Consider the following 12410-nt stretch of genomic DNA (forward strand, 5'->3'; position numbering starts at 1 on the left):
AAGTGGGTTCATCAGCATTGTGATATGCAATGCAATTCACAAACAATTTGCATGAGGAAAAATAAGCGATAAATGAAAATTTATCATAAAAATCAATTTAAATAAAGATTTGATTTTTTCAAAAGAATTATGACTTTTCCAACCCTGTCTCATTGCACGAATCAGAGGATTCATATTTCTAACTATGGTAATCCACGCTTGACGATTTTAATCCTTTACATATTTTCATTTCTGTTTTGTTGTTTATATTCTAGAGCATCGATGGACATGTGATGTGAAGTGGACGATGCCATTATGCATTATACTAGTATGGGTACTCGCTTCGACTGGTCTTGCTAAAGTCGACAAAGATATGAGGAGAAAGCTGATGATCGCCAGTGTTGGCTTCTCCGTATTTATGTCGCTGCTAGTCGTGCATTTTTTGGGGATGCCATACACCTGGCTGCGGTTTCTACGTAAGAGCGATCTCAATGACACCGATATGCCTCTCACTTCTACACCATCAGGTTGTTATCACAATTTAATCTTTGAATCTAAGATATTGATTATAGAATTCATGAAATCAGGCTTTGATACGTAAGCTGAAACCTTCAGGTAGTTTTCAATCACATAAATTACCAAAGCATCTCAGCACTAATAATTTAATCTAAAATTTAATTGGAAAATGTGCCCATTTGCTGCTTTATATGGTCATTAGGTGTCAGACAAGAGACTTTGACAGTTGAGACTTTTTCAAATCGCTCTCAAAATTGGTATTTTCTCAGTTGTATAAGATAATGTAGGTTTTTAAATTACAAAGAAATGTATTTGTCTACTATTAATAGCCCAAAGTATTTAACAAAAAATCACCTGCGAATTCTTTTGTACCTTGGCAGTTCGATGGGCCTCAAGAGATCATCAGGTTTTTCAATAAGTGTATATGCACAATGATTCTAAAGTCTTAGAAGGTAAATGGTTGACGCAGTGGGTAGGGTGATGGGTGTCACTGGTTCGAATCCCACACAATGCAATTTTTTCCAACCTCCAAAAATGGTTGTGGAGTGGCACAACTCTTACTATAGCAAATATATATAATAGTAAAGATTTTAACAATTTAATGTTTGCTAGTAATCAGTTTTTACAATTTATTTTTAATTTAAATTTTCATTTATTGAATTTTTTTCATCCAGCACATTTATATGAATGAGCACAACACGCTAGCTGGAATAAAAACCAAATATCACTCACCATAGTTAATTTTTTTAAATATTATTATTTCAACTGTTTAATGATCCTTTGGAAGATCAATTCTTCGAAAAATCTGATATCATATAAAAAGGCTCTTCGTTATGTTAAAGCTTCATAGTTTTCACACATCAAAGGGAAGACGAGTCTTCAAACAGGCCAAAGCGGTGAATAGCAATGAATACGCTACCTGTCCATGGTCTTATGAGTCAGCCTAGCTCTTGTTTCTTTTCTATAAATTATAAGTTATATATCGTCTAACCTCTTCATACTATCACCTCAACTTACAAATTGTTTAGCATGTGATGTAATTTATGAGCAAATGTTAGACCCCATGTTAGGAAAACCCACCTCACCCACACCAAACCTCTTTTCGAATCATCATCCATACTATCTATCAGTTCACTATACTCATACCGCATTATACTTTTAGCCCATCGTGAATTCTATTGTAATTACATCCCTCGCACAATATCTCAAACTCGATTGTCAAATTCCTGTCTAAATCTTCCATGATTTTCTTCCCGTGCAGGCCATCGCAGGGTGGATGTCCAATAGGCTATTGAATGGAACCAACTCTCTAATACTATAGAAAAACATAAAGAAGGTGGCCAGTTTAAAAAAAAACTTAAATTACATTTTTTAGCAAGTGAATAAAACCTAATTACCCATAAAAATTGACCTTGATTACGCCATGACGACAAGCTCGACACCGTGATTAGCTATGCTAATGTGTATTATGGGCTTCATCACTCTTCCAGCTTTTTTCTTTTGTTTAATTACTATTGCTGATGAAAATAAATCAAAAATCAAATCCATGCATGAAGTAACTTCTGACGCGTAAAAATTATTGAGAGTTGCTCTATGCTCTAAACATTGCAGTTTTACAAGTGGAAATGAAGAGGAAAAGTAAAGAATTAAATTAAGGAATTAAGAATTAAGGAAAGAATTGGAAAAGTAAAGATTAAAAACTAAATGTAAAAATAAGATAAAATAACAAAATATATGTAAGCTAAGCTAGTTTAACTTTTCTCATATCCAAAGAGTAAGGTACTCTTCGTCACCATCTCTACTATTGAATTTATGCATTGCCTGCATTTCCTCTCACGTGTCTTTCTGCTATGGTCACAATATAAACATCTTTTTATCAATTATTACTTTATTTATTTAGTTTTTTACAAGTAATTTAATTAAATACAAACTGCTTTCAATAGGCCATTGAATTTAGCTGACTGCATTAACAGAGATAGTGACATGTTTGTTCTTGTCAAAAAACTCAACCTGAAAGTGGTATGTTTATCTGCACCACCCAAGGTTCTGGCAGCAAATGCCTGATGACTTTTTGGCATAAATAACATTTGACAAAAATACTATGAGTTTTTCATGGCTCCGCACGTTCTGCTTTTTGTTCTGATTTAGATTGTGTTTAATTTGTGTTGTTGTATTGTATGTTCAACTCAATTATTTTGTTGCTAAGCAACCATTGTCTATTGTAGAAGAGGTGATTTATCCTTCACAGCAGCTGAGGCACCCTGCGGCACATATCGCTTACATAAAAACTCACAAAACTGGAAGCTCTACGATCTGGTCTATTCTGGTCACATACGCCCTTGAAAACAACCTAACCATTGCCATCCCCGCCACAAGGCAAGGCAACAAACTTGGTTGGCCGAAGTCATTTACACCTGCTGACGCGGTGCCTCCGAAACCTGATTTGCTATGCTACCACAGCAGGTGGGTATTACGTGTTGTTAGACTTTCTGTTATTAGAGGGTACGTGATTGGGTGCACATGAGCCACCATGTTTCCATGACCCACATGATGCGCAAGCTAGAACCAATCCACAAGAGATCCGCATCGGCAAAAATGCGAAAGTTAGCAAGTTTTGCTATTCGCAATTCATCGATTGTTTCATGCTTGCGGATGATGGAAACGACGCTTGCGAATGATGTGCAATAAAATATCGCGCAGGCTATTCCATTTTAAACATTTTCACACGTCAGTCGGTTTTATTTCGATTTTAGCAATTCCGATTTCACTAATGTTGGAGTGCCTCTGAGCGTGACAAGACTGCGTCACTATTTATTGACCTGTGGGGTCAATAATTAGCGACGCAGTCTAGTCTTTTTACCGAAAGCTAGCATTAAATGCTGCACATCTTGTGAATGTCCATTGAAACGATTATTTTGCACGGTAACTCAACGTGCGCACAACTCCAAATGCACATCATGCGTGTCATGGAAACATAGTGAACGTTAGGACTTTGATTAAGTATCCCCCTTAGTTTTAGGAGGATTAAGTAATAACGGGTCGGTGTACTATTATATTACGCCAGTACCCTGGCAGTCTAGTTTGCTGGAGGATATCATTAGGTGTAATAGTTATATGTACAATAATTCTAAAATTACAGTTGATTGGTGCAGTTGTTCAAATATCGGTCTACAAAGCGATCTTCTAGCCTTATCTCTAACAGAGGGACAGTAAAGATTATCCCACGACCAAACACGAGCGAAGCGATTGGTTTGGGAGATTTATGATAAATGCACATGTGCAAACAACTCCCGAAAAATTATCCATTAACGGCCGTCACCAAACCCTTGTAACGAAATCTTATCAACAAATTTAACTATTTTTCTGTAAAGTTGTTTAAGTATAATAATGATACAAAACACATAAAAACCTATTTAAATATGTTACCAAGCCTTTGAAAGGTTATCGCAAATTCCTAAAACTAACCCATCTGATCGGATTATACATAAATAGACAGATTTATTTGGCCGAAAATCGTTATTAAAACTTGCTAAGCCTCACTTTTATTAAAGTTAAGACCGGAAATTAAAACGCCGAGCGACAGAGAATAGAACGATTAAGTCGTACGCATTTCACGAAAAAAATAACGTGCACATTTCACCAGTCTATAGCATTGTCGAATTGCCGAAGGTTTCTGTAACTAACGTAGGAGTACTGAATCGTTTCATTTTTGCCGATTTCAAAATAGCTGAGTACTTTGGTATTCTAACTGATGTCCAACGCAGTGTAAGTAAAGGAAATGACAATGATATTTTTTCTAACGGTTATGAGATTATTACAATAATCAATTATAAGTTTGGATGACTACAGAACAATGACTACGTAGTACAGATTTTCTAAAAATCTATATAAATATCACAACTTCTTGATATTGTTATCTATGACGTTTTGAAATGTAAGCAAAATTGTGCATTGGTTTTATATTATTACTATATTAATAATATTGGTTATTCTAATAATATCAGTGCATTTTACTTCTAATATTTGCCAATATTGCATTTCTCCTATTGCAGGGGGAGAGATATAAACATATAATATTTCCCTTTCATTATTACTATTTGTTATATATAATAACACCCACACCCAGTACATTACAGCTACCATTGCAGTTATCCTATTGCAGTGCCATTTGACTGCTAATATTGCATTTATCAACCATCAGTACCCTTTTTTTCCAATATCACTTTGGTCGTGGGCTGTATGACAGTGGAATTTCTAGTAGTTAAGATTGTAGCGCTGCCAAAAGTAGAGTGAGTACGCAAGAGCTGTAAAAGGCTAACTGCTTTGCTTTACCGCCTATTATATGTACTAGTAAATAGGTCAGGAGATCGTGTGAGATCATGAGGTGAATTAGCTAACTGTACAACTATTCGGCAATGGGGCAAGGCAATCAATCGGTGCAGGTGTGAGAGCGTCGGTATTCCAAGCTGAAAGTTGTGAGTTCTTATCCCGTTGAAAGTAATCTTTTTTTTCATCTTCAAGTTTGTCTTCAGAGTTCAGATGGATGGACACAACTCTTATTATTGTAAATATGATGTTTTAGTGTTGGGGAGTCCGCTCTATTTCTTGTGCCAAGTAATACAATATCTGGCTAATCCTGAAAGTTAGCATCATATCATCAACATTTACTAGTCATGTAGGCTCTGTTGATAATGAATAACTGCCTGCATGGTCTGATGCTTCATTAAATGTCACATTTATGGATATAGTCTAAGTGAATGCTTATACCATACCCCATAGACGGTATAAGCATTCATTTAGATATTATACCATATATGGGGATATATACAGTATAATATCTAGTATTTATTATAAAGTAATGAAAAAGTAATTATGCCAAAGTATCAAAAAATATCTACTAGATATTAACATAGGTAGATTTTTTATTTATTTTGGTTTGCTCGCCCTTCTAGGATATACGTAAGGAATCGCAAGGCACCTTGAGACAGAAGAGCAGAAGATGCTTGTAAACATTGTTTCATAAATTGGTTTTCTTCTAACTGGTTTAGCTGCTTCCAGCACTTAGCTGACTTTAGCTGCTGTTCACTCAGGAAGAGACAAAGAAACGAATACAATTCACTGACTCCCTGTTACAGGTCAGCATCACTTTGCTTGTAGATTCTCGAGTGCTATGCTTGACTACATGCCAGAGGACACAATATACCTTTCCTCGGTGAGAGACCCAGCCACTCAGCTACTCTCCGCCTATCAGTACTTCGGAGCATCTTCTTGTTTCAACATGTCCTTCACCGAGTTTCTGGACAGGCCTAGCAAAACGGCATCCTTCGTAGGTCGCTGCTCCGAATATTACAAGTGGTGGCTGATGAATGGCCAGATGTATGATTTAGGTTTAGACACCTCTCTTCTCTCTTCGACCAATCCTGTAGATCGTAGTAAAGTTCTTGATGTGATATTGAAGCTGGACAGACAACTCCACATGGTCCTTGTTCTTGAGCTACTTGATGAGTCACTTATAGTTATGAGAGACTTGCTCGAGTGGACAACTCTTGATGTTGTCTACTTTCGAAAGAATTTTCAGTTAGGAACGAAGGTAGACGTGACCTACACAGAATCTCGAAAAGCTCAGGCTAGGAAGTGGAACTGGGCTGATGAGATGCTTTACTCTCACTTTAGACAGAAGCTTGAGACAATTTTGAGCCAGAGGCCTGAGTATTACAAGATTGAAGTTGCAAATCTTAAAGCATTATCTGACCAGTGGATGTCTAGGTGTGTTCGAAAGGTTATACCAGCTGCCCTAGCTAACAACAAGTACCTGAAAACCGGCTATGAAGACAATATAGGTACATACCGACTGACCTCGAACGGTCAACACAATAACAAGTGCATTTTACTAACGATGACTGAGGTTGCTAAGATTCGTCTTCTCAACAATGGTAGCTCTATTGATGTGAAGACCTTTCAAGGAGGAACCATCCTAGACACTTAGATCGCTCAACCATCTAAAATGATTCAATTTATCTTTTTGAGTAATAGAGCCTTGCCATGTTTATTTGTGGAGTTGCTCCCTCTTCTGAAATGGAAAGTTGCAATCAACTTTAATGCGATTGTTGCTCTAGTCCCAGTGTGGTAAACCAATCAGAGATTACTTTGCTATTTATTCTCTTCATTATACTTGCTTGAACAACAATTTTTGCAACTTGAACTTTTGTAATGTGTATTATTTTACAGATCTGAACCTATGCTTTTGCATAATAATATCAACTAGTTATGTTGCTCATATTCTTTCTGGTGTCTGTGTTAGTAGTTATAAAGCAGATTTGTACAAAGAGAGAATCTTACAATCCAAACATGGGCAGTACTAAAAGGTTATCTGCAGTTGCTTGGTCCGACTGTTAAACTTGTCTTCTCTTGTACCAGCTGGAGAAAATTCATAAAATTACATGCTGAAGCATTTATCACATAGAAACTGTCAACCATGGCACACACACAATGCACATTTCTAATCTACCACACATTTGTGAGTGATACATTGAAGCCAAATTACGCATACATAAGTATCATACAAAAGTACACGCATACATACGTTCATGCAATAGTAATGTAAAGCTTTTCAATTATGGTTTTGTAAGTTTTTAATTTTTTAGTTTTTAAAGTTACCCAAGTGCTTTAAAAGTGAACTTACACAATATTTTAGTAGATTTTATCAGAAAGTATAAATATTTTAATATCATAATTATCAGTATTTTCATATCATTTGCAATTGTTTTTGATGCTCTACTTGATCTGACTGCCAGGATGGTTCGAGATTAAAATCTACAAAGATTGGTTGCAGTTGAAATGCGCAGATCAAACATAAGTGCAATTATGACATCTATAGTTGGAAAGAGACTGACAGAATAGAGGCGCATAACACTGTAACTTGAACACAATAGCCGATATCAACTATAGGGACACGACCAACTAGTTACGTCATGTCACATGATATTTTTCTTCAGACCGTTTTAACTGACGTACAATAGGCTGGATATGGCCAGTGAGCCCTAGTTTGCCCAGGTCTAGTTTGATTAGACTGTTAATGCTTACATGTAGATTTATTCAAATACTTATTTTGATGTAACTAAACAAAATTTAAATAGCATTCACATTGCCTTTATAAATCATGCAAAAAGATAGAGATAGTTTCTTCAACTAGGCATAAACTAAACTGGAAACAAGCTAATATTCACTAACTCAATAAACAGCTAATCGGATTTAATACTGTAATGTAGTGAGACTAGCTTCACTGTCTGTTCTATTAACTGAAGTCCTTCAGAATTCCTTTTTAGCATTGTATAACTTGTTCCATTTCAAAGTTCATGAACCTTTCATTGGCTAGTCAAGTGTAGCCCAGATGCTCAGCTACGGTGCCTCATAATATAATCACTAACACTCATTTCTCATTGAGGAATTTCTTGTATCTTGTAAACAATCCTAATTTAAACTGGTAGTTTCCAATTTTTCTTAGTTAAGTGCTTTAAGTCATATACAAAAAGAGTTTTAAGTTCTTGCGCCTTTTCTTAACAATAAATAAAGACAAACAAAAATAATTTGACGTAACAATAATGTTTAGGTCTATTATACAATAAACTGTTTACCAGCATTACATAAAGGTTCGCATCAGATCTGTTTTGACTCTGTCGATGTTTGGTTCATCACAGAAAACTTTACCAACAGAGCAGGTGTTTTAAAGACTATGTGACAAACAGAGAGCATATCCTTCAAATACACAGCAGCACTTGGTACTCTATATTATAACAAGAGTGGTGTCTGTCTATCTGTCCATCGGTCTGTCCGTCTGTCCATCTGTCTATCTGGCCATCAGCCTGTCCGTCTGTCTGTCCGAAGCCACGCTAAGAGCGTTAGAAAAAATTGCACTTTGCAAGAACCAAACCCAGATTTTTGTATTCTGCAGAATTATTTGCAAATAAACCTTTAAGAATAATTGTGCACATAATTATTACCTATGATGATCTCTCACAGCCCGCAAGACTGCCAATGTACTAGTATGTGCAATGTCTGTAAATGTTTGTGATTTGCAGACATTTGCACTAGTGTTCTGATTTTTGCTTTGAGCAAAGATATTACATAACAGGCTGTCTGAATTATACAATTGTTCGCCACAGATTTGTTTGTGAGCTGCCTGTCTGACTCATTGCTTCGGTGGTTGCTGTCACACTCAGGCGCATGTTTGAATGAGATCGATTTGGGCCAATTTTTGTTGACCATTAGGACACGAAATTCTGGTGGGCTGACACACTTCAAGTTCTTGCTGTCTTGAACCATCCCCTTAGCGTGCTCGGTCAGTTTTTGCTATTCAGTTAGACAACAAGCAGTCGGTTATCTGCTGAAAATTTATTTAATCCAGTGTTTCAGTTTATAGTGCTATTCATTTTGATAGTCAAAACTTAATAGTAAAAAAGGCAAAGGTTAGTAGTCAGTGATGTAGTGCTACCCTAACTTTTCCTAACTAAGTTATGGTTAGAAAATTTGTGTGTTTTTTAAGTATAACTATAGTTAGGGTTAAAAAAGTGTAGACTTTGCCAATTCCAAGGTATATTATAGCCCTATTTCATTGATTCAAGTACACTAATGTCATTATAGTCAACATTCAATGGCCATTCAATATAAAAGCAGCATACAGTACAATACAGTGATGTAATGTTCATGTAACGTGACAAGATTGTGATCCTAGTTGGTTGTCTACAACAATTTTTATTACTTTCTCAACTTATTTATTACTACAGATGTGCTCATTTCTCATATCATATACATGACTTTAAAGCCCTGTAGGCTTTGGAACTCACTGGGGGGCTTACAGCGCCCCCAGGCCTCCAGCGGTTCCAATCGCCACTACAGGGCAGTGGAGTTGCGTTGCGACTCTTGGTCGCCTACATCCACTTATCTCAACTTTACAGTTATGGTTAAAAAAAGGTTAGCACTACATCACTGCTAGTAGTGAATATGTCTCTTTACATTTTATTATGTTTAAACATGTGCACTTATTTACATTTTTTCATGTTGAATGTTTTTTGAAAATGTTTACGTTTTCACAATACATTAATTAGAATAATTTGTAATAGCACGCTATGTAATTTTTGACTTCACAGTGTGGTGTCGGTGGTGTGGTGTTAGTGAAATAGTGAAATAAAAGACGACGCACACATTTGTAAACGTTCAATCCTTCCTGGTTGTGAACAGTTTAATAGTTAGCTAAAGCCTAGAGACTACCAAATCACTACAATGTGTAATAAGAATAAGCCATTAAAAAGTTGATAAATTGATTCCCTACCGCACTAATCATGACATATTTTTCCAATGGAGTATTTAAAAAATCAGCATGCACTCATTTTAGTACATCAGAGATTACTGTAACAAGAGAACACTTGCTTAGAAAGGCCCTTTGTTTAGAACAAGTATAAAAAACCTCTCAAGCGTTAGAATGATGTCTGTTAAAGGTTGACTTGCAACAAAATTCACATTACCGTTATTTGATATGAAAAGATTCACCATGTCTTACTCTGTTGTGTTGTAGGTGCAAAATATGTGGAAAGGTGATTACAAGCTCTTAAACGCTCAAAGACAAACAGAAAATCGCAGCCACACGAGACCGCCGTAGTTTAGATTCCCTTTCCAAAATGGCTCAAATGTGATGTAGTTGTGAGAGATGGTTTCTGTTTACACTTTCTTGCAACCTTATTCGTCAAAATATTTTCACAAATATACTTCACGCATTCAATAAAACTATGTCTATTGTTCTTACGCGTCTGTTTTACCGTCATTGTAATGCTGTCACTTTTAACACTGATATCTTATAACTTACCGTAAACATTCATTTAACTTGTTAACCTTACTTTGAAGGAGTACATATCATTGTCTGATAATCATGACGAGCCTGTTGGTCACCTGTGATAATCGAAAAGTGCTGCAAAAATTATTTGCGAAGTACAGTATTGGGTCACATGATCAGATTACGACTTGCCGATTAGACCAGGCCGAAACAAAACTGTAAAGTAGCGAGCATCTATATTTGATACGGGGTCTTCAGTAAAACCCGAAGTGTTTGTCATAAACTAGTACTACGATAAGTTTTATATTGAGCTTTGTATTGGCCTTTCAATTCACGTGAGAACATATGCGACAAGATGATAACCAAATTTCGTGGCTACGTCATCGAAATAAAGAGATTTCAATCTACGCCGGCTTTTTTGTTTTTGAGCTTTTAAGAGCTTGTAATCACATTTCCACATATTTGGCACTTACAACACAACAGAGTAGGACATGGTGAATCTTTTGATACCAAATAACTGTGATGTGAATTTTGTTGCAAGTCAACCTTTAAAATTTAAAGCAAGCAGAGGCTGTGAGTGTTTTTAAGATCATTTTTGTTCAAACAATGGCTCTGTGATCTTGGCTAAACATGGTTGAGCCATGTGGTAGTGAGGAAACTTCAACAAATGAAGACATGCCCAGAGAGTGGTTTGAGGTTGGGGCCATTCCTGACCATGCTAGGCTTTTCTGGGAACTGAACTCTCACCTTTTGTTCATGGGTCAGTCTCTTAGACCTCAAGGTCACAGCCCTCTCAGCACAAGCCTTACTTTTAGAGTAAAAGTCAAGCTGAATAATACCAGTTTAGTTTGACTCATTTGAAACCTGTACTATAAGAGTCGTGTCCCTCCTTTGCCATGTTAAGAGCATCAAGGAAAAAAATTGCATTGCACGGGAAATGAACTAAGTCATCCAGTTTTGTAGTCAACCACGCTAACATTTGTACCACTGGACCATATTACAGCACCGTGGAATAATTGTGCACATTCTGTTATACATGATAATCTCTCATCATCAGGAGTGGTAAAAATGTACGACTATGGGGCCATTCTATGGGAAGACTCAAGTTGGAGGAAAAACATTTGAATTAGTTATGTAGCTATCCTTGTAGTCATCTTGTAGCAATTAATTCATTAGAGACAGGGTAATTTTGAGGTTATCACCGTCTGATACTGCTACAGTTGGTCGCTCAAATTACCTGTCAGGTGAAGAAAAAGTTGTGATGAATACTGAAAATTAGGAAAACAGAGTTCATACACACCAGTAAAAATATATGCTTCTGCATCTATTGTTTTTAATAGGACATAGTGTTAGATACATAGAATAGGCAGCGAGAGGTCAACCTGTAATAGGTCATAAAGTAGGACATTTAACAAAACAAGTGCGTTCCTTTTGTTCTCAACTGTAGAGTGCAGAGAGATATAAATTGTCTTCTGTGGACAATACTGAGAGGGGCGGAGGTTACAGGTAAATTGATTTATTCATAATTGATAAAAGGCAAATAGCGGCAGGAAAAACTTGCTTGGTTCTACAAAAACAAACACATGAGCTTGCAACAGCTGCAAGGAAGAATTGTCTTGAGCCTTTTTTGTTAAATACATTAAAAAGTAATTGTAAACTGATGGTTTTTTTGCTAGAAACACCAAAACCAGATCTTGACTGTTTTAGGCCTGTCTTGACGTTACTAATGAAAACATGCACAGCAGAGGATGTGCATGTTTTCATGAGTAATGGTGCACAGACAATGGCTCTTCGATCTAGGCTAAACGGACATGTCTGAATCCACTGGTAAGGGAACCATGGAACCTGGACGGAACCTCGACGACTGGAGACATGTTCAGTTACAGAGAGCAATGTAAGGTTGAATTTTGTTCCTGTCACCACCAGCTGCCTTTTTAGGGTATTGAACTCCAACCTGTTGTATGCATGTCAGGCATACAACAGGTTGGGGTTTAATCTAGGCCATTGCTGCTCCTTAAGCTGCCACAGATGCCATGATAACATATACTACACTCTTCACTTATATTTGTTTTATACCCAGATCTGACAT

At 36.5% G+C, this 12410-nt stretch overlaps 1 protein-coding gene across 1 annotated transcript; it reads left to right on the forward strand.

The window, feature by feature from the left end:
* Nucleotides 1-259: 259 nt before the first annotated feature.
* Nucleotides 260-6760, forward strand: LOC137399987 (galactose-3-O-sulfotransferase 2-like). The gene is made up of 3 exons (XM_068086274.1): nt 260-506; nt 2721-2958; nt 5653-6760. The coding sequence occupies exons 1-3, from the start codon at nt 287-289 to the stop codon at nt 6479-6481; spliced, it is 1287 nt and encodes a 428-aa protein (XP_067942375.1). The 5' UTR covers nt 260-286; the 3' UTR covers nt 6482-6760.
* The last annotated feature ends 5650 nt before the right edge of the window (nt 6761-12410 follow it).

The sequence above is a fragment of the Watersipora subatra genome, chromosome 7 (assembly GCF_963576615.1).
Source record: "Watersipora subatra chromosome 7, tzWatSuba1.1, whole genome shotgun sequence".
Lineage (NCBI taxonomy): Eukaryota > Metazoa > Bryozoa > Gymnolaemata > Cheilostomatida > Watersiporidae > Watersipora > Watersipora subatra.